Raw genomic sequence first — 23387 nt, forward strand, 5'->3', positions numbered from 1 at the left:
TCAACAACTGTAACAATTAGCTTGACCCAGTTTCAACCAGCCCTGATGTTTTTTTTCTACCTGCATAATTCTGTACATACATAACTGTAGCATACACTGGAAATGTGTCGCGAAACATTTCTTACATACCTCCTTTCAAAATTGTTGATTCACAAATGATAACAAACATTCAGTTTATTTAATCATTTTGGAAAACAAAAGTTATTATGAGAAAAAATCACAGCTCTTCAATAGCGTAGATGTTTTTGTTCGTCGATGCTCTCGTTACGCCGCACAATGGCGCTGCAGAACAACGCGTTTCTCCAGCGTGTTCGACGCTGCTCTCTGCTCGAGACGTACGCGAGTAGCGGGGGTGCGCAGGGCACGACGGGAAGGGAAGCGCAGCTTTGGAGGACCGCAGAGAAGAAGATGGCTACGACGGGGCTCGAAGGGCCAGCGCCGTGCGTCGTACTCCGTGACGGCTAGACAGGGGACAGGGGGGTAAAAATGGGGTCGCAGACCCTGCAAATCCTGCGGCAGGGCGTGTGGGCTTCGGTGACGGGCGGATGGTATTACGACCCGCACCAGAACACCTTTGTGAACGCGCTTCACCTTTACCTGTGGCTGCTGCTCCTCTGCCTCCCGTTCACGCTCTACATGGTGAGGGATTCAGTTGTCCGTTTTCCGTTATGTTCGTGTCTCCATCCCTTGCCCTCCGGTTTGCATCATTGTCCTCTCCATCTCTCTCTTTTCTCGGTATCCTTTTTAATACGTCCTCCTCGCTACCCCTTCTACTCATCTTTGTATGGACCTCTCCATCTATCTGTCTATTATCTTCTTTCCTCACCTATCATTCCTGCTAAAAACAACAGAAACCGTCATTGAAACGGATTTAAGGGTAATAATACGATTTGTGTTGGTTTTTAATATAAACTATAATCCCTTCTGTGTCTCCACTTTGTATTTGTTGTGTTCTTTTGGTGGGATGTTATCTGGCGGATGAGAACCAATCCAACACCATTAAATCCTACTGGAATAAGGCCCAAAACACACTACATAATGGAATTTTGTAATGGTTTTAATGGTAAACAGCTGATGGTTCTTTCGCAATGATATTTGAAATTGAAATTGTCTTTCAGCAGCATCTTATCTCTTCTTATCTATCTACATGATATAGTCAGCACTAATTTTTGTAATGTTCAGAAATGACAGCTGGGTCAGAGAATTTCTGCCTGTATGTTTTTGTTTATGCGTTGATTGGATTCTCCATTGAGCATAGTAGCATATTTATGATCTGCTGTTAGATGTTCTCTTTTGTTTTTTTGTCAGGGCAGCTCTGTGTGCTAGATCGTTTATACAGATGGAGAACCTGAGACATTTTCAGGTTTGGATTTCAAAGAAAGTTCACCCAAAACTGAATGCTATGGCAGAAAATAGGGTATGGTACTTGTTTGGTTGATGACATTCTTCCAAATATCTTTGTGTTTTTTAAAAATACAGGTTTTGAACAACCTGAGGGTGAATAAATAATGACAGAATTTTCATTTTTGGGTGAACTTTCCGTTTTTGGCCTGACTGCCATCCATTTTAACTTCCCGCACACATCCATTCACCCATCAAGGTATTATTCAGTTACTACTTTTATTGTCTTTCAACCACAGCTTAAGACTTATCACACATTTCTACAAAAGTGCCATTTTTACAACAAGCGAGCATATTATGTTCCTCCCAGCATTACTTTTATAGGTATTTGATGCCAATAGGGCTATGCGTGTCGGATATGAATATGTGTGTTTGGGGTTGTGTGGTGCTGGGAGACTCAGATTAGAGACACAGATGCCCGTTCAGTTCTAGGCTGTTTATATCTGCTGCCCTCCGGTTGTGATTGAAATAAGGCTGTCTCTCTTCATAACCCTGTAACTCTGTATCACAGGCTCCTATATTTATATATTATAAATATATAACAGAAGGATGTTGAAGGTTGGAAACATGAGCGTATCACTGCCCCAATGAAACATATGGGAAAATCTTGTGACCCTTAAAGGGACACTCCAACCCAAAATGAAAATTGTGTCATGAATTACTTCCCCCAAGTTGTTCCAAACCTGTATAAATTTCTTAGCAACTGACATTTCTGGGACATCATTGACTACCATAGTAGGAACAATTTTAATGGTAGTCTTAGGTGCCCTAGAACTGTTTTCTTGAATTCTTCAAAAAAACATAATCTACATCTCATATTGTGTTCAACGAAAATGTTATCCTACTACGGTTGTCAATGGTGTCCCAGAAATGTCATTTGCTCACATTTTTCCAAATATCTTTCTTTGAGTTCATCAGAACAAAGAAATTTATACAGGTTTGGAATTTTCATTTTGGGTGCAGCATCACTTAAATTTTTAGTTTATATTCTAGACTTGGGGGTTGCGATCACAATCAGAGGAACTCGAAATCATAAAACATGGTTCATTTAAAAAATCTCATGTTGTTTCTCTCTTATTCTCGCTTTCTGTAGGCATTGCCTCCTACCATGGTAATCGTGGGTATCTACTGTGGCGTGATAGCCGGTATGTTCGGACTGCTGAAGGCAGTGAATTACCGACTGCACACTGCGCTGGATGAAGGTGAGGTGGTGGAGCTGCGTGCCAAAGGAAGTGAGGGGCGTGGTCAGGGGGCGGAGCGTCAACGTGAGGGTACCAACACTCGCCAGGAAGACTCAAACGGCCCTGGGTAAGAATAATTTCTGAAGATGAATGAATGGATTCTATAAGTACTTAACATTATGAATATTAAGATCCGAACATTGAATCGGTTCAGGAAAGGCATTGAGTCAGTTCAGGATTGTTCTGAGTAAGCTCAGAGAGGTTTTATTTCATCTCAAGTTTTGATTTGAAAACATAGCCGGTGCTCAGTGGTAGACATGTTTCTGAGTGCTAATCTGCTGTCATGCTGAATCTGTTTATCACCCACTGAGAGAGAGTAAAAGGGAGGAGGGAAAGGGGTGAGTTCATCAGGAGAACCAGAATACAACTTTACAGATATATTTTTACATAGAGCTTTACATAGAGCTTGTGCCCTTGTTTATTAGAGCCAGAAAGAGTCTGCAAACCCTCAGAGGTGAAAAAATGGTTGATGGTGCACATTTTTTTACGAGAGCAAGGCAAGCATTGCTGAAAGAGTCAGAACAAAGCATTTTGGTAACCTGTTTTTGCATACTAAACTGTTTTAATGCGTTGGACCACAGACATGTTTTTGCACATTTGTATGTGTACATAAGAGTGAAGAGGTTTTTAAATGGAGAAACCATGATACACACACATCTGGTGGGACATTCCTGGTTGTCTGGGTCACTGCGTGGTAAGACGGCACTAATTGGGCAAATGTATTTCTGCTCAGAGGCCCTGAGCTACATGTGATCCTTATTCATCCACCGATATGATTCTGCTGAACGATACCATGGAAACCTTTTATTTGAGCGTTATGATGTCATTACTAGTAATGTCATAAACTAAATGACACGTTATAGGTCTCGTCAGTCTCTGTGTTTATAGTATGACCGTTTTAAATACACTCATATTATCTTGAAGGGATAGGTCACCCCTAAAATCTATCAGTTGTTCACCCTCATTTCTTACAAAACCTGTATGAATTTCTTCTGTGGTACACCAAAGAAGATATTTTGAGAGATGTCTTTTGTGTCCAAACAGTGGAAGTCAATGGGAGCCAGTGTTATTTGGTTACCAACATTCTTCAGAAACTCTTTTTTGTTTTTCAGAAGAAAGTCAGAAATAAATTATTTAAATTTTTAAGTGAACGATCGCTTTAAATCCCTTTAAAAACTGAATAAAGTATTCCCAGAAGTCTACAGGTCCGCGGCACAAACCGTGGCAGGCCCGGCTCGGTTCATGAATAATAATTATCTGATGCTTACCCTAAATGATTTTCTGAAAGGTATATGTGGGTTGGTGAGCGTTGGTATGTATGTGGGATTATAATTTCTCACAGATCGGTGTTATGCGCCGGCCACAATTGTTTTCCCTTCTGTGTCAAAATAATCCACTTTAAAATGAAATGCTTATTATTTGAATGCAATATTAATGCAATATTAGTCGTTCTTAAAATTGATATCTGCTAAGTGACCGGCAGATATCAGACACTAGATATCATCTCCTTTGTGCTGGCGCCTGATCTGCTGCGGGTTTGATCATAAATGACATCAATAACGTCCTGTAGCCCTCAGGACTGTTCCTCTGTTAGTGTGTTGCTAGGTAACTAACCTTCCTCTCTCTTTCTATGTGTGTGTCTGCAGGGATCCGGGAGGAGGAATAGAGATGTCTGATTTTCCACGAGAGGAGACGCCACCGGTCGACTGTAGTTCACGAAACTCATATGTAGGGATGGACTCCAGCCATCAGGTCTGTTACCTGTAGCTACTTTGCTTGAGCTTTGCTTTTGCACCCAAAGGTCATGGGTTACTGATAAAAGTGTGTAGTCCCATAATTGGGTAAAGTCTGCAATCCCATAAACTGTAGGATGATACGTTTTGCTGTAAAATGAATATAGTTGTTTTGTTGGTCGGTCTGCCTTTAAAGGGACAGGTCACCCAAAAATAACTACGATATAGTCAATAACAACTAGAGGGTGAGTAAATGAAGACAGACTTTTCATTTTGGGGTGAACTGTTCCTTTGAGGACAGCGCTGCAGTCAATGCATCTGATATTAAAAATGGTGAAATCTCAAGTGTGTTCTGGATTAATACTGTTTGTCCCACTGTGTAAGTGTGTGCTAGATCATAGGCTGTTGGTTGAATTAAAGTCATAAACCAGAAACTCTGTAAACAAGATCTTATAGCTTCAGGTTGTTCATGTGACTGAATTAGTTACTGTGTGTGCAAAATTAGCAACAGTGACGGGAAGTCACAAACATCATGTAAGTGACTCACTGCAGCTTGTTTCATTGATCTCTCTCTTGCTCTCTCTCTCTTTACAGATTACGTCCCACGGTGGCCCAGTCACAACAAAACGTGAGGCTTTCAATTCTTGGCTGTTTGTTTCTGCCTTAACCCATAGAAAAAAATTCAAACCTATATGACCTAGTTATTTTGTTTATATTATTTTCCTTTTGATAAATTTACAAACTTACATAAATGAACACATGGTTTATTAGACGTTATGCAAGTGCAAAGGGAATTTGAGATCATTTTTGGGCGAACTATTTCTTCACTACAGTTATAGTTTATATTTTGATGACTTTGTTAAAATCTAGCGCGTATAAAAACTGATTTCCAGTTGTCTCTCATCTGGTGCAGTGTGTGTTTGTCCACCTTTGGGGTTTTTTTGGTAAAAGTTGAAGCTTAATATTAATTTACTTTTAAGAAAACATTATTTAAGTCTACACTTGGAAATGGTAGGCGAAAATGCAGAATTCCAACATTTTCAACTGTGAAATTTTGGACTGTCTTATCAACTATTTTATGGATATGAACTGTTGTAAACTATCAGAACTGAAGTTTACGTAAGCAGCACTGCACTGTAACTGCAGCACCATATGCATATAAAATCGTCACACTAACAGTGCTTCTGCCACATAACAAAATCACAGCTGTAAACAGAACATAAATAGACTTTTGCATGTTTTTTTTTTAATAATAGGTTTGTAGTTTGTACCATTACATGTTGCAAAAGACTGTGTCTGTAAATTGGTTTCAAAAGCATTTTTTATGTTTTTTGCTGAGTTCAGCAAAGTTGCTGGTCTTCTTCACTACCGCACTGTATACGTGCACAGCATAAATACCGTAAACTCTTAATATGAGCACAGCTTACAGAGCTTTGAGAGACAGGCCTGACATGTCGAGTAGTGAAAATACAGGTAGTTCCCCAGAAGTTTTATGACTGTATATTTTGTTGCAAACTGAAAGGACACAAAAGTGTGAGACACATGTATTGGGGCTATAAATAGAAGCGTTTCAGAGAGATCAGGTTTTCTGAATACAGAAGTGATGTGTCAGAGGGTCTGCAGTACTGCGGGCACAGGGTAGCTCAGGAATGTCTTTGAATTAGGATGACATTGTGTGTGTAAGAGAGAGAGGGTTTGAGGATGAGTTGAGTCAATATAAAACTTTGTGTCTCTTCGCAGGAGTTGGAAAGATTCCTGATGATATCAGCTTGAGTTTGGCTCCAAGTTGCAGTCAGGACCAAGGTGTGAATCTTAAATAACACTGTGTACAGCATAATGTAATGCAAATTAGCCTGCAGAAACTGTAAACAAAGTTTAATATTGATCTGGTTAAAAAAATGCATTTGCATTTTTACTCTTAACTGGCTCAGAGGAGCTGAAGCGGCATTAAATGAGTTTCTCAGAGTCACAGACATGTCGTGTAACATATTTTTGTCCCGAGCAGAAGTGAGACTTGGCTGTCAGATTATTTTCTTAGCTTCTATCTGAATGTGGTTTTGTTAAACTGGAAACTACAAAACCTCTAATATAAAGCTTTGCACTGTCTCTCCAAACCAAAAGGTCTAGTATAAAGGCTTTTTGTGAGGGATGATGTGGTCATTAGTTAAGAAAAGTACACAAAAAGGTTATGTCAGCACTGCATTCTGCCTCTAACTTTTTAAAGCACATAAGTAATGACCTCCTGGACAGTGTGTTTTTTGTCTACGTTGGGTAGTGTGCACTATGTAGATCTAATTGAGTATGACAGATGACTGCATAAACTTTAAACAATTCATCAGTGTTCAGGATAGTGTGTGTTTATTCTGTTAAAAGTGTTTTTTTTCTCTTATTATTGTGGTAACTGGTGTGTCCTAGACTCAAATCCGGCAATATATCCCAATGTAGAAAAGTGTTAAAGTGATAGTTCACCCAAAAATAACAATTATGTCATCATTTACTTACCCTCTTGTCAATTAAAGTCAATAACATTCTGTATGACTTTCTGTCTTCCGCAGAACACAAAATAGGATATTTTAATGAATAAAGCTAATTGACCCCCATTCACTTGGATTGGTTTTGTGTCCATACAATAAAAGTGCATGGGGTGCAGTGCTGTTCGGCTACCAACTTGCTTCAAAATATCTTCTTTTGTGTTCTGCGAATAAAGGAAGTCTTAAAGGTTTGAAATGACAAGAGAGTGAGTAAATGATGACAGAATTTACATTTTTGGGTGAACTATCACTTTAACATGCATTTTACAAGTTTAATGTGAATAAGCACCTTTAAGTAAGCCATTTTTTTCTTAAACTATGTTTTGAATCCCTCTTTAGATATGATGTCGGACCCAAAGATGTTCTGCCTGGTATCCAACGACTCATTCGCCTCCATGCAGCCATCAACCTCACTGGCTCAAGACCTCTATGGCTCCACCCCCCACCCGTTCAGCCAATCACTATCCTCATGCGATACAGAAATCACTGCCCATCTTTCCACCCACTCACAATCCTTTCGCAAAGAGTCGTCTCGTCCACGCGGATTGCCTCGCACCTCAAGCTCTGCTGGGTCTGCTTTTCCAGATCCTTCGATGCCTGAGTTCAGCCTGTATCCACCACCACGCAGGGGAGGACTTGATCCCGTGTGCGAAATGGAGGCCTCCAAGTCACAGAGGGCGACGGAGAGCTCTGAGCAGCCAGACTCTGGAACTCCTAGCACTTCAGGAATGGTATGTCATAGGTCGTCTCAGAAAGAGGGCCGCAGGATATCACGGTCTGTCTCCCGGGAAGAGGAGTGTCCTGGGGAAGGGGGATCTGGTCTGTACCAATCAGGGGCTGTTCAGGGGGGTCGGGCAAGAAAAGGTGGACGGAGTGCCGAAAGTTTGCTGAGTTTAAGCACACGCAGTAGCGGCTCTACCGAGAGCTACTGTAGCGGGACGGACAGGGATACTAACAGCACCCTGAGCAGCCTACACAGTGAGCAGACCAGCTCTACACATGTGGAGAGCCTGTTGTCGCTGTCTGGGGATGAGAAAGTGACGTCAGGACACAGTGATCCACGGAACTCTAATGTGGCCTCGGGGGAGGCTAATAAAAATCCCCATGCCAATGAACTCGCCACTAAACTGCCCTCCGTTGATGTCCCCAACTCCTCAAATTCAGAAGGCCAAAAGGAGGAGGGGTCTCAGGAGGCGGGGTCAAGGACTAGCGCAGATGTCTCTGCTGTCACCCACCAGCATAAAGAGGCGGAGCCAGACAAAGTGCGAGCCAAAACGGGCAATTTTATCCACAGGGCTGCCTCTTCGTCCGGCGCAAGCCGCAGTGGTCGCCGACGAAACGGTAAGCAGCGCGCAAGCAGTTTTGACGCCAGCAGGCACCGTGAATACATTTGCGGGCGTGGCCTAGCAAAGCCTCGCTCGGCGGTGTTCGTGAAAGGAGAAGACGACTCCAGCGACCAGAGTGAACTTAGTTGTGCCTCCAGCCTGCACTCCACCCACCAGCTCAGCACAGACTCCTCATCCAGCACACCCCACTCATGCCCCTCTCCCGAGAATCGCCGCTCCACCCTGCGGGCAAAAATGCACAGTGCGCAAAGCCACAGTCAGAAGGATAACGAAAAAGAAAGAGAGAAGGAAAAGGGCAAACGCAGAGCTTCACGGCGCACTCCTAGTACGGGCAGCGCTAAAACGCACGCCCGGGTTTTGAGCCTGGACAGCAGCACGACGGCTTGCCTTAATGACCCCCATCTTTTGGGGGCGCCAGGGAGTTCCAGACCCCTTACGACTTCCAAGTCAGACTTGGAGGCAAAAGAGGGTGAGGTGTTGGATGCAGCGTCGCTTCTGGGAAGAGCTTCTCAACTTGAGTCAGTGACCCGGTCCAGAAACAGCCTGCCTTGTCCTATTACCCTGAGTCACACACAAGACCCAGCGACAGGATCACGTGGTAAGCACGCACGCGCACACACACCCCTGCGCTACTTTTACTGAAGTGAGTGCTTGTACATGCACTTATTCATTAAATCCTGTGAGATCAAGTACTGATGGTCATGGTGAAGTCCTTCGAAGGGGGAGACATTTAGGTTACCAGTTTATGTTATTATTACAGTATTTGTTCTTGGGTGAACTACTCCTTAAGGTCTAGATTGAGAGTTTTTCGACAGAACATGTTATGTAGCAAGCACATAACAAGCTTGTTGTTTGGAAGCATGAAGTTACTCAACATTTGGCCGATGCAGCTGTGACCCACAAACCCCTGCAGAATTAATCAAATGTTGCTCTGACAGCCTGTTGAATCTACATTAGAGAGATCTGCAGGGTCAAAGGACTCATTGGCTCTTTAGAAAGATCTTGTAGTGTGTGTTTTTGTAGCTCATTGGTAGTGAATTACATTTGAAGTGCAAATGTTGTGGGTTTGTCCCTATAGCACACATACTGATATGACTGACTTGTATACGGATACAATATTTGGATAAAATTGTCTGACAAATGCATTAGTGTATGCATTAGTTTGTGTCTTTGATTGTACGTGTACTTGAAAGAAAAATATTACTCTGTTAAAGGATCAGTTCCCCCTAGAATGAAAATTCTGTCTTTATTTACTTACCCTTTAGTTGTTCCAAATCTGTTTACATGTCTTTGTTCTGCTAAACATAGAGAAAGATATTTGGAAAAATGCTTGTAGTCACCATTAGTAGGAAAATTTGCTTTATATATTTCTTCGTTCTGTTGAACACAAAAGAAGATTTTATGAAGCATTTAGGAAAGCGAACCGTTCTGGAACAATTTTGATTACCATTGTGATTTGTCCTATGGTAGTCGATGGTGGCCAAGAACTATCTGGTTACAAACCTTCTTCAAAATATCTTTCTCTGTGCTTTTTTTTATTAAAGAAATAAATAAAGATTTGAAACAACTCGAGGGGGAGTAAATGATGACAGAATGGTTATTTTTGGGTGGACTGTCCCTTTTTTAAGGTGCTGTAAAACTGACTCAAAACGACCCAAAAACTTTATTTTTTCATGGTAAGGTTGACATTTTCACGGAATTGCCCACTGACAAACTAGGAATTTCTTATAAAAAATAATGAAATACCAAAGTAGGTTTTTTTGGTTTTCTGTGGAAAATAATCAAATTCACAGTGTTGAAGAGACAGAAGCTCCTGAATGCGTATGTGTTTAGAATTTGGATTTTGGACTCCAGTTGTGTGCTTTGAGGCTATTGATTAATAATTAGTTTCTGTTCTCCCTCTGTCTTTGTTCGTCTGGAAGCACAAAAGTGTGAGATACATTGGGGCATATTTGTATGTCTGCTTGTTTAGAGGGCTGAAATGAAGACTTTTTATGATGTGTGCTTTACTTTTGTGAAAAGAACAGCAGCGTTTGTGTTGGGTCATGATTTCATTGTCCTATTACTCACAAAATAGCTGTATCTGAAAAAACATGTTTATGGGCCTTCTGGTCCAGTGTCAGCTTGTTTAAACTTTGTTTGTTCTAGTAATAAAGTTTTACTTCAGCGATGAATCATCAGTTCAGACACATCAGGGACAAAGTTCATACACTTTAGTCCAGTGCGCAATTGCTATGATCCCACGATTCATATGAAAATGAATGCGGAAATAACCTGAAATAATAAAAGTTGTTGTTAAGCACTTCCTTTTTTAAAGGAGCTCCGAGCAGAAAGATTGCAGAGACAACAGAAGAATTTAGGAATATGGCAAACTCATTTTAACATGTTTAGCCAATAACATGCTTTTGTCACCGATCATTTGCATAAAACATTGTGATAAAAATTTAATATTTCTTCAAATGTTGAATATTATATTAGAGCAACACTTAACAGTTTTTCGACCTTAAAATAATGTCTGAATTTATTTTTTAGTGTAGAACAACTCTTAACCGGACAAATTCCACTGCGCCTGCTACCTAAGCAGCCTCAGAGTGGCTAAAACGGCACCCTGCCCATCCCCAGCCTGGGGAAGAGTTCCAAACAACGTTTCAGCTTCATCCTTTCTGTTCTATCAGCTTAGTGAACAAATTCACGTCCATTGCGCTGCCCACTGGGAAGCTTAAACAGCAACCACATATACAACACTAGTAACAGACAATTGCGCGTATCAACCACATGGGGGAACCCGTGAGCAAATACTCCAAAGTGTTACTTTAATTTGTATAAGCATCTCTTGAAATTCTTTCATGCTGAAGTGCTTTGTAATAGATCACTGCCTCTTTCTCCTCACGGCAGGTCCAGTAAATGACGAGACTGTCACTTTCCGCCGCGAGCGAAGTACATTCCGTCGACAAGCTGTACGAAGACGGCACAACGCAGGGAGTAACTCCACTCCCCCCGCCTCTCTGATCGGATCTCCGCTCAGGTACGGCACACCTAGAGAATCACTTTCAGAATCACTCTTTGGAGGAGCTCACCTGTCCGGGTGTCCTGTGCCCCTTTTCTTTCCACTTTTACTTGCAAATTTTAACTGTCATTTCTGCACATTATTCCAGGGCACTGAATGAAAATTTTAGTCCCACCACATTTGGTTACAGCTCACAACTGACTCTCTGCGTCATACTATTCTGCAAACAGTCCTTGCAAACATCTTACATTTCTTATTATCTATTTAAATCATGTTATATGTTTTATACAGTTATCACTATCTAGTAGGATTTTTTATTTGATACAAGCTCAAATAAAATGTGTTTTATTAAATTTGTTGTTGAAATATATTAAGTCTGATTTTGGAGGTTTTTCTATATTATAGTTAATGAAATTAATTTCGATTTTTAATTGTGTACATGCAGAAATAATGAAAACAGTTTGGAAATCTCTCTTGCTTTTCTGGGAGTGAAATCTGAACACTCGCCCTGTTCTATTCCCGTTCAGCACCCCTCTCATTTTACACTTCCTGTCCATCTTTCATAATGCCTCCAGGAGTCTCCCACCACCTCCTTTCTCTCTACAATGTGACCTTGAAACATCTCATTCTGTTTTTGTTTGTCATGTTTCATCTCCAGTCTGCAGGAGGCTCTGAGTCAGGTATCTCAAGCCTCAGGGTCACAGATCAGAGGTCAACCATCCCGCACGCCGTCTCAGGTGACGGTATTGAGCACTAGCGCCTCCCTGCTGGTCAGGAATGGAAGTGCGCAGCTGGAGGGCTGTCAAGATAAGGCCTCCACTGTGGGTGTGGCCAGCCTACAGGATGATTTTGGTATGCACATCATTGAGTCGTCTTCAGACGTCTGTTATAGTTACTTGCTATTTGTCTCACACACTTGTATAATGTTTTTTGTGTGACCCCTGACCTTGTGTGTTTGTGTGACTTAGGCAAGCTGACCCCACCTCTTTATGAGGTCGGAGAATGTGACATGTCCCTGGTGAACTTTGAACCTGCAACCAGACGAGCCTCCAACAACCTCTGGTGAGTAATTGTACCGACACTGGAAAATCAGCAAGGATTCTGGGTTTTGTCTGATTCATTCTAGAGTTCCAGATTAATTCTCCACACCACGTGATGTCTCTCTCTCTCTCTCTCTCTCTCTCTCTCTCTGCAGGGAGACAGACTCCCACCTCTCCAGTTCTACCTCAGTTCGTTTTTACCCTCATGACCTGGTGAGTACTAAAGAACCCACACACAGTGCACACACTCTCTGACCTCACTGGTCTGAATTATGTTGAGATACAGTTCTCCCACACATTGTGTGTGGTGTCATCACACTGTACAAGAATATGTGTTGTTCACAATGGAGCTTGTGTTCGGACAGTAGCACAGCTGAGACAATAAGCCCAGTGTATGTGTGTGTAAACTCACTCCATCTTAGTTCACTTTTCCTCAGATGCGTCTAAATCGGCTGCTCTCCATTGACCCAGAGCTGTTGGAACAGCACGATGTCGATGGCAGTCCTGACCTGCAGGAGGCTCCGCACTGCACGCAGGACTCCGCGCACAATCACTCGCACACGCACGCACACAAAACCAAGCAGTACTACCGATTCTGGCTCTTGCCGCACCTCTGGGTCGGGCTGCACTTTGATAGACTCACACTACTGGCCCTCTTTGATAGGTACACACACACTCATACACAGTATGTGGGTAAGACAGAATGAGCTCATAGCCTGATGATGAATTTTTGTGTGTTTCAGGAACCGGGAGGTTCTAGAGAACGTGCTCTCCGTGGTTCTGGCGGTTCTCGTGGCCTTTTTGGGTTCAGTGATGCTAGTCAATGGATTCTTCACTGACATTTGGGTCTTTCAGTTTTGCCTTGTTATTGCCAGCTGCCAGTACTCATTACTGAAGGTAAGTTTGTTCATTTAGGTGACACGCAAAGCATGACGCAGAGGAAATAAAACACTTTAAGGTTATCATTTCATAATTGATGAAAATATCATTATCCTCTTTACTCAGAGCGTCCAACCTGATTCTTCCTCCCCCCGACATGTGAGTCACAAACACACTATAACACACTCCAAATAACAAAATTTACAATACATAATGATAAGCCTAAAAACAAACATGAAAAAGGAGGCATGATTTACTCTTTGTCTCATCTGTGTGTTTGTGTGTGTGTGTGTGTGTGTATAGGGTCATAACCGTATCATCGCCTACAGCAGGCCGGTGTATTTCTGTCTCTGCTGTGGGCTGATCTGGCTGTTGCATTATGGGAGTGTAAACAGCAGCACTAGTTCAGTGTCCCTGTATGGAGTCGCCCTGACCAGCACCGTCTTGCTGTCCCAGGCCCGAGATCTCCTCATCGGTGAGAACTGACGCACAAGAGGCCCTAAATGCCCAGAATATGAATATAGAGGAGTTCATGTTTTCTCTTTTTTGAAATATGCATGCAGTAAAGTTTATCTCAGCATTACTGCGAATGTGAAAAGCCTGCCAGAGCTGAGAACAGATCAAATAATGCTGATGTGACAAGACTAAAGTACTCCTACAAACTCTCTTTTTCTCTCTCTCTGTAGTTTTCACCCTGTGCTTCCCCATCATCTTCTTCATTGGGCTGCTCCCTCAGATTAACACTTTCGTCATGTACCTACTTGAGCAACTTGACATGCATGTCTTTGGAGGAAACGGTAAAACTTGTGTGTTTGTAGTTGTTTAAGGGGAAAAATGTTGTTGTAATGGTTTTGAATAATGAAGATGTACATGCAAAATTGTCCTTGTAATGTCTGTTCTCATTCCCAGCATGCACCAGTCTGCTCTCGGCTCTCTATAGCGTCCTGCGCAGCATCGTCACTGTAGCGATGCTCTACGGGTTTTGCTACGGAGCCTTGAAGGTGATTCTCCATTGCTTTTTAATTCTCCTTGTATGTCAGTTTGCCTCGGAGCAGTTCAATTTCTGTGTTAAGTACATTCTGAGCACATTCACACTAAACATTGTGTGGGTTTTCAGGACTCGTGGGATCCTCAGCACATTCCTGTACTTTTCTCAGTGTTTTGTGGGCTGTTGGTTGCCGTTTCATACCATCTCAGTCGCCAGAGCAGCGACCCCTCCGTGCTTATGTAAGTCCTGTGGGTGGATTTGCGTTTTTGACCAATGATGCTGGTATTTTTCTTGCTATCAGTGTTTTGAGTTGAGCTGTTCGAGGATTTATATCTTGTAGATGTGTCTTTGGATAGTTCCTGTTTTGAATAGTTTACATATCAGGGGCTATCTCTTCTAACAGAAATATGCCATTTAATATTTTTACTTTGAACACTCCATCCCTCCCTTTCGAAGCACTACGGCAGCTGACGCAGGACAAACATGTTGTCACGTTTTCACTTCTTTGCCGAAGGACATAACGTATATATGAAAAGCACTCCGTTTAGGGCTACTCTAGAAACAACTTGGTGAATTCCATGTAAGGGGACCCACAATGTATGTAGATAGACAGAAAATAAATACATAACGCTTCATTATCTAAGGTCTTTATACATCTCAGAAGACATAGTTATGTATATAATATTGTATTTATGTCAAAATAGATCCCCCAAAAAATGACACACTGGACATTCAAACCAGCAACGTCCTTCAGCATTGTCTAGATACATAGCACAGACTATGATGTGTCAGTTGTGTTCTTTGTGAGATTTAATGTTTGTGTCTTTCTGTGTGTGTGTAGCTCTTTAGTGCAGTCAAAGGTCTTCCCTAACATTAAAGAGAAAAATCCAGAAGATCCCCTGGCTGAGGTGCAGGATCCTTTACCCGAGAAACTTCGTAACTCTGTGGTATGCAACCCATTATCGTTTTTACTAGAAAAAGTTAGCGTTTGTTTTGCGCACTAGTTTGTCCCAAATGACACATCTATGTTGCTCTGTTCCTATCTGGCTATAGAACGAGAGACTGCAGTCAGATATGATTGTGTGTGTCGTCATCGCTGTACTGTATTTCGCCATTCATGTGAGCACAGTCTTCATCGCCTTACAGGTAAAACATTATGATTCAACAACGGGTAATCACACCTATTTTAAACAACATGAATGGCTCTGATATAATATTCTTTGTACTCAACCAGATTGACTTAACACTTGAAAAGAAGTCAAATTAAAATCTCTCTACTTCTCACACTCCACCTCTCTCTCTCTCTCTCTCTCTCTCTCTTCTCTTTTAGCCGTTTTTGAGCTATGTTCTATATTGTCTAGTGGGGGCAGTAGGCCTGTTAACTCATTACCTGTTGCCTCAGATGAGAAAGCAGTTACCCTGGTACTGTTTTTCGCACCCGCTGCTCAAAACCAGGGAGTACTATCAGTTTGAAATCCGGGGTGAGTACAAGTCAAACACTGGTTCTGTTGTGATAAAGGCAGCAGTAACTTTACTGAAGTGTGTGTTGTGCGTGCAGGTGCTGCCCATGTCATGTGGTTTGAGCGTGCTCATGTGTCGCTACTGTTTGTGGAGAAGAACATCCTGTATCCTCTGGTTGTGCTCAATGAGCTGAGCGGCAGCGCGCAGGAGCTCGCCAGCCCTAGGAAACTCAACACAGAGTCAGTATTACCACCTCCATCATCTTTCAGTTCTATTAAAGATGCAATCTTTAACTTTAAATCTTCAATCTTTAAATACGAAAATTATTACATAAAAAATGTAATTGATTTGAATATTTTTATGCAACATCGCTGTTTTACACAGAATGCAACGACATGTTGTATGGTACCTGAACATCTTTCTATCTTGAGCTTCCTAAATAATCTTAAAGACCTTTGCATAATACAAGCAATCTGTCAATTTCCATCTCTCTCTATTTCTCTCAGGTTTGGCGCTCTCATGATAACGGTCGCTGGGCTGAAACTGCTCCGTTCTTCCTTCAGCAGTTCAACATATCAGTACGTCACTGTCCTCTTTACTGTCCTGTTCTTCACTTTTGATTACAAGCAGTTCTCTGAGACGTTGCTGCTTGACCTCTTCATCATGTCCATTGTCTTCAGCAAGGTAAGTCAAAAAAGTACTTTAGCCACAACTTCAAAAAGTTTTGTTTATCTAAGATAAATTCTTATATAATAAAATGTTCTGATAAATAACATTTGATTGTTGTGATTTTTGTGTTTTGTAGTTATGGGAGCTCTTTTATAAGCTGAAGTTTGTTTATACGTACATTGCTCCGTGGCAGATCACCTGGGGCTCTGCCTTTCACGCCTTCGCCCAACCGTTTGCGGTGCCACGTATCCTTAACACACTTTATTTTAGCCTTAATGTGTTTTTTTTTGTAGTTTCTTTCTTAACTCCATCCATTGCAGATTCGGCCATGTTGTTCGTTCAGGCCATCGTTTCTGCCGTGTTCTCCACACCATTGAACCCGTTCCTCGGCAGTGCCATTTTCATCAGTTCATATGTTAGACCTGTGCGCTTCTGGGAGAGAGAATACAAGTAAGATATTCCACCTTTTATGTCGTGTTTTTCTTTGTTGTCTTTGTTTTCACGTTTCGGATTTTGTTTGTTTTAGTACTAAGCGAGTGGATCATTCCAACACAAGACTGGCCTCTCAGCTTGACAGAAACCCAGGTACAGCCAGTTTTAATTTTTTTACTACGTTACTTGGTCGTTTTGTATTGCAAACTTGAATTTAGTTTTTATAAGTTTAAATGTCCTTTGGTTGACAATTAAAAAAACGCGGTAAATTTAGTAATACATTGATGATCGGAAATGAAATTGTTTTTTTTTGTATTTGTTTCAATTCAATCAGTTCAAAGTTTTAACTTGTATTTATTATACACATATAGCTTTAGTGTAGTTTTAAAAACATTTTTAAAAAACAATTTTATTCCGTAGTGTATATCTATTTCAGAGTTTCTGGGTTTTGTTTGCTCATGGATGTCTAGTTAAACCTGCATTGTCTCTCCTCCTCATCTCTGCAGGTTCAGATGATAATAACCTGAACTCAATCTTCTACGAGCACCTGACGCGTTCCCTGCAGCATTCTCTGTGTGGTGATCTTCAGCTGGGCCGCTGGGGAAACTACGGCACTGGAGATTGCTTCATCCTGGCATCTGATTATCTCAACGCTCTCGTTCACCTTGTCGAGATCGGCAACGGACTCATCACCTTCCAGCTCCGAGGACTTGAGTTCAGGGGTGAGTCTAGTTTATTGGAAAATAAGTGAGTGAGTTTCCTTTTTTCTTTCTTACTCATTTTCTCTCTCTCTCTCTCTCTCTCTCTCTCTCTATCTCTCTCTCAGGGACGTATTGTCAGCAGAGAGAAGTAGAGGCGATAACGGAAGGAGTTGAAGAAGATGAAAGCTGCTGTTGTTGTGAACCTGGTCATCTCCCCCACCTGCTCTCATTTAATGCTGCTTTCGGCCAGCGCTGGCTTGCATGGGAGGTTCTGGTCACTAAATACGCCCTGGAAGGCTACAGCATCACCGATAACAGCGCAGCGTCTATGCTGCAGGTGTTTGATCTGCGGAGAATCCTCACCACGTACTACGTCAAGGTCAGCATACAGCTCTTCTATCTTGTACCAAAGCTAAACGGCTTTAAGCTTGACACTAGAGGTGGTAGAATCCAAATCTTTTGTTTGTGCGGTTTAATTATTCTGCATATGTCTGTATTTATATTTGTCTGTAGGGCATAATTTACTACGTCATTGCGTCTCCTAAACTGGAGGAGTGGCTGGCAAATGAAGTCCTTCTCGAAGGTCTGAAGAGCTGCGGAGAGCGCAACTATGTGGACCTGGATCCGACCTTTAATCCCAACATTGATGAGGACTATGACCACAGACTGGCCGGAATCTCTAGAGACAGTTTCTGCTCTGTCTACCTACTGTGGATTCAGTACTGTAACTCACGTAGGGAGAAGGTAAACACACACACACACATCATGACAAACACGTGAATAGAATAAGAATGCTCAAATCAGTATTGTCACTTCTCTTTCTCAGCCACTGGACAGTGAAAAAGACTCTAAGTTGGTTCTGCTTTGTTATGGTCTGTGCGTTTTGGGAAGGAGAGCCCTAGGAACTGCATCTCACCATATGTCCAGGTGTGGGCGCAAAATCCTTTTTTTTGCAGCTAGCGTGATGTACTTTACAATTTGCTGTGTGTGTGTGTTCTAATCTCTGTTTATATTGTCACAGTAATCTGGAGTCATTCCTGTACGGGTTGCATGCCTTGTTTAAGGGAGATTTCCGGATTTCATCAGTAAGAGACGAATGGATCTTTACTGACATGGAACTGCTGAGGAAGGTGGTCGTGCCTGGAATACGCATGTCACTCAAACTGCACCAGGTAAGAGGTGTATATGTGTGCAATTGCGTTAGACCCCGGGGTATTGATACTATATGGGACCCTGGACAACAAAAACAATCTTATGGGTAAATTTTTGGAAATTGAGATTTTTACATCATCTGAAAGGTGAATAATTAAGCTTTCTATTGATGTAGAGATGTTAAGGATAGGACAATATATACATACGTTTATATCTCTGGAATCTGAGAGTGCATAAAATCTAAACATCGAGAAAATAGCCTATAGAGGCGCTATAGCGGGCAATCCACTCACAAAAATAAAGTTTTTATATATAAAGGTTAAGAAATTTACAAAATATCTTCATGGAACTTGATCTTTGCTTAATATCCTAATGACTTTTGTCATTAAAGAAAAATCTATCATTTTGACCCCTACTATGTATTTTTGGCTTTTACTTGTTCCCGTGCTTCTTGAGACCAGGGTCACATATGTGATGTTTTCTCACTGTTTTACTAAATGTAATGTTATAATCATGTGATTTTGCCGAGAGGTAAAGTCTTTTATAACGACTCTTTGACATTTCATTTGATTCTGATTGGTCAGTCACAGTATTAGTCACTTAATTACATTTAGTATGTTTTAATGGAAATGATGTCTGTCTTTGCAGGATCATTTCACATCACCCGATGAATATGAGGAGTCATCTGTGTTGTTTGAAGCTATCTCGACTCACGAGCAGACACTTGTGATCGCTCACGAGGGCGACCCGGCCTGGCGCAGTGCGGTGCTGTCAAACTCTCCCTCTCTGCTCGCCCTCAGACACGTGTTGGATGAAGGAACTAACGAATATAAGATCATCATGCTCAACCGACGCTACCTCAGCTTCAGGGTCATAAAGGTGAGCGAGAAGAAATGGAATGGAAGAGGTTAAAGAGAGAGTCGCTCATTGCATAGTTTTTAGGCATTGAAAAAGACTGTTTAATATTTATATTACATAAATTGTTGTTTTGTGTTTTCTCAGGTGAATAAGGAGTGCGTGCGTGGCTTGTGGGCGGGCCAGCAGCAGGAATTGGTGTTTTTGCGGAACAGAAACCCGGAGCGCGGAAGCATCCAGAACGCCAAGCAAGCGCTACGCAACATGATCAACTCTTCCTGCGACCAGCCAATCGGATACCCCATCTACGTGTCACCCCTGACAACCTCTTACTGTAATACACACCCACAGCTGGGATACGTACTGGGTGGACCAATCAGCATCAGCAACATAAGAAACTTTATTGTTAACACTTGGCACAGGTTTGTGTTTTAATATAAGAGAAAAATATTCTTTGAATATTAATATTGTAAAAATAGTGTTGTTCTTTTCATGTAGACTGCGTAAAGGTTGCGGTGCCGGCTGTAACAGTGGTGGGAATGTAGAAGATTGTGATGCAGGCGGTCTGTCGTGTGGCAGTGGAAATTCTGGGAATTCTGGGACAGGAGCTAGTGATTCCCAGCACAGCTCAGGACCTACAGCACTACATGCTTACACACCTCATTCTTTAGGTAAACATGACTCGTACCGTCTAAACACACTGTTATTGTTAACCCACACAAGGACTCATTAAAATGTGTTAATATGTGCAAATCCTCCCTGGGTTTTTAACTTTTGTATAATTTGTGACACTTTATTTGCATTACATTTTTGCAAAGCATATGCAAAACCTCTTAGTGCTGAAAAACAAACTTTGAATGTAGAAATTTTGTTGTATGAACGTTGAAAACCTCTTAAGTGTTGTTGTTTGATGCAAGAAGTACAATTTAATGCAAGAATTAAAGTTGAAAGGTTATTAGTTCTGTATAGTTTTAAAGCTTTATAGCTCGTAAAATGTTCTGAAAGGATGCTAGGGTGTTTCTTGGTGTTTCCTCAGGTGTTATGGGTGGATGTTGCTGATGGATGGGTGTTGTGGGTGGATATTGTGGATATAGGTGATGGATGTTTATAGCATTTGCGATGAATCTAGCTGGGCTCAAGGCCTGAATCAAAGTAAATGGAAGTCACCCACAATAATCTCTTTCTCTCCAGGTATGAGTCAGAGTTCTCAGTCTGTACAGTCTGGTTTAGTGCGACAGTCACCCGCCCGTGCTTCTGTGGTGAGTCAGTCGTCCTCGTATCGCCACAGCAGCAGCCGTCAGTCTTCACTCCGCACCTCTGTGACGGGTCTGGAGCCCTGCAGACGCTCCTCCAGCAGTCAGCTGTCTCTCCGCACGCTGCCCACCTCCCTCCAACTCCGCCTGGGCACCAATGCTTCGGGCGTCTCCGACCCGCCCGGCCCCTCCAGTTCCCTGTCCGCCCACTCCATCCCTCCCAGTAAAAGACACGCCCACGCACTCGCAGGCCTGCTGGGAAACGAGGCCTTAGGGGTGGGGACTGACCATCATCCTTACCCCCACCATCATCTTCACCACATCCACCATCATCATCACAATCCGTCGCTGTCCTGTCTGAGGAGGGATGACATCTCTTATAGAGTGCAGGTGAGCATCTGGTTGGCTGTTTCTCTTTTGGTGCGTCTGGATTTTGTTGTTTGAAATTAAAATATTTGTATTTTTTTATGGGTGTATGTGTAGATCGTGGATGTCAGTCAGGTGTTGGATGTGATGAATCAGTCAAAGAGGAAGGAGCTTGTGTGGCCGGATGAGAGCATGAGACTGAGAGCCGGACGGAACTTCTGGAGAGAGTGGTGCCCCCTAGAGGGCATGGAGGGTCACGTGAGTGCATCACCCATTCTACCAATAAATATATTAGTTTTCAAAATATCTTAATCTTTTCATTCTCATCTGTAGGTGGTTCATCGTTGGGTGCCTTGCAGCCGTGACCCGGTTAGTCGGTCTCACATCGATAAAACCATCCTGCTGGTACAGGTGGAAGATAAACTGGTTCCTATTGTTGAGACCGGAGTAATTGAACTGGGGGCAGAGGTGTGAGGACACACAATCTTTAAATGCCAGGCCTCTAGACGTGCCGATGGACAACAGTTCATAACACTCCTTCCCAGCTGCTGATCAGGACGCAGGAAGCCAGGGAATAGTGCAAAAGGAAAAAATACACACACATCCTGCAAGAAGCACATTTGCTTAAATCCGGACAGAAAGCTGCCTTGCTCCGTGTTTCTCGGATATGCTGCATGAGAGATCAGCTCCTGTAAACTTTTCTCTCTCTCCGTTTCTCCTTTATGAGCAGCAGTGGTCTCATTCTGTCTTTAAGTTTCTATGCATCTCATCGGCTGTCTGTAAACACATGCAAACATGCAGGGAACACTGAGACATGCTTGAAAAACAGTACACACAGAGAAAACGGTTTTTATTGCAAGTTTTATTTTGTATTTTCTGCCAAATTAAGTCAGGGGTGGTGTTGCCCTGGAAATGCAGTGAGTCAGACTGTGTTTAATAGCTGCCAAGACAGACGGATAAGGATGGCGAACACAGACCACCTTTATCCCCGTATATTTTGTAAAGGATACATTTCAAAACAAAGAGACGGTGATATGAGAAACTTTAACTTGCACTATGATGTGTTTTTGTTTGTTTTTGATTTGCAGCTGTGCACTACTCTCTTAGATCACACATTATTTATTCCTATGCGGTATGAATCGCTATGGTTACCGATGCCTTTTGAATGATAAATACGAAATCATAGACACATTCTATCTCTGCCATTTTTTTCTTGAGGACGGAGGTGGTTTTTACCACATGTAGTTATGTATGAATACATATATATATATATATATATATATATATATATATATATATATATATATGTGTGTGTGTTTCTGTAAAAAGATTTGGCTTTGAATATTTATTATTGTATTTACATTTTGTTATATTGTTTTTCATTTACTGGACAAATAAAGATGCATAAATATAAAGAACCATCGATTTAGCGTATAATACACTGTATGAGTGACTGATGAATGCAAGTGCAATGTCATTCTCATAAATCATAGTTCATCATAGTTTAGCTCATATTCATGTGATGTGAGGGTGAAGGTTGCTATCCATGACGAGATCATCTGAGGATTTCTAGCTTAACATGTTTAATGATGAACGAATAAATGCGTGTGTTAGCTGATCAGTAATGCTTTGATTTTGTGAGTTTATTTTTGTTTTGATGGTGTAGCTGGTGATCTGTCTAGGCTACCATAATCCATATTGAAATATTTGTATAAACTTTTTACAGAAATGAAACAAACGAATGTAAATAAGTGAATTATAAATTAACTTTCCTTTAATTTTTAGAGACTAATTCTGCTGTTAGTTGTTAGCTGGCTATGTTTAAAGATTTTAAAATAGTTATGAACAGCAGGAAGTCATGTGTAAGTATATTTTAATGGACAATTTTAGTTTTTTATTAATATAAAGGAAACAAGTTTAAAGAAAACTTAACTAGATTAAGAATAACTTTGTTGTGATCCTCTTATCGTACAATAACTTCTTCCTCAATGAAATTTAAGTAAGTGTACATTAAGAAGAAACTCAAAATCAATGGACCAATTTAACACGACAGGTATCAGATCTCCTTCAACCTCAAAATTAGACAAAGCACTAAATTCAGCTGCTTGCCTTGAATACGCGTTGTATCAAGACAATGCTGTTTCTCTCATGACTACTGTAAAAACAGGACAACAGGTGATAAATAAATCAAAATATGCACAATGAAACAGCGGTCATATGACAGTCTGATGACCTGATCATGTGCAGTCAAATATTCTCCAGATCTTTAGAACAGGTGTCAACTGTAAAGCTTCTTTATGAGAAACTCTCAAAAAATTGGAGGTTCAAACTG

General features: G+C 41.5%; 1 protein-coding gene across 2 annotated transcripts; it reads left to right on the plus strand.

Moving 5' to 3' along the window:
* The first annotated feature begins 400 nt into the window (after positions 1-400).
* pcnx1 (pecanex 1) lies at positions 401-22473 on the plus strand. Of its 2 annotated transcripts, none has more exons than XM_056760648.1 (36): positions 401-639; positions 2495-2709; positions 4289-4394; positions 4970-5003; positions 6116-6178; positions 7246-8850; positions 11148-11277; positions 11918-12111; positions 12228-12321; positions 12455-12512; positions 12722-12963; positions 13043-13196; positions 13305-13337; positions 13482-13653; positions 13865-13975; positions 14088-14179; positions 14296-14405; positions 15008-15113; positions 15220-15312; positions 15497-15647; positions 15725-15866; positions 16134-16311; positions 16433-16541; positions 16617-16746; positions 16823-16881; positions 17235-17450; positions 17555-17808; positions 17943-18173; positions 18256-18356; positions 18451-18601; positions 19230-19460; positions 19584-19858; positions 19935-20107; positions 20628-21079; positions 21173-21313; positions 21389-22473. In XM_056760648.1, exons 1-36 carry the CDS (start codon positions 487-489, stop codon positions 21527-21529), a joined length of 6900 nt encoding a protein of 2299 aa, XP_056616626.1. In that variant the 5' UTR covers positions 401-486; the 3' UTR covers positions 21530-22473. The 2 variants fall into 2 exon arrangements, with proteins under 2 accessions (XP_056616626.1, XP_056616627.1); XM_056760649.1 differs by having other exon boundaries at positions 12737-12963.
* Positions 22474-23387: the final 914 nt, after the last annotated feature.

Source organism: Triplophysa dalaica, chromosome 11 (genome assembly GCF_015846415.1).
Source record: "Triplophysa dalaica isolate WHDGS20190420 chromosome 11, ASM1584641v1, whole genome shotgun sequence".
NCBI lineage: Eukaryota > Metazoa > Chordata > Actinopteri > Cypriniformes > Nemacheilidae > Triplophysa > Triplophysa dalaica.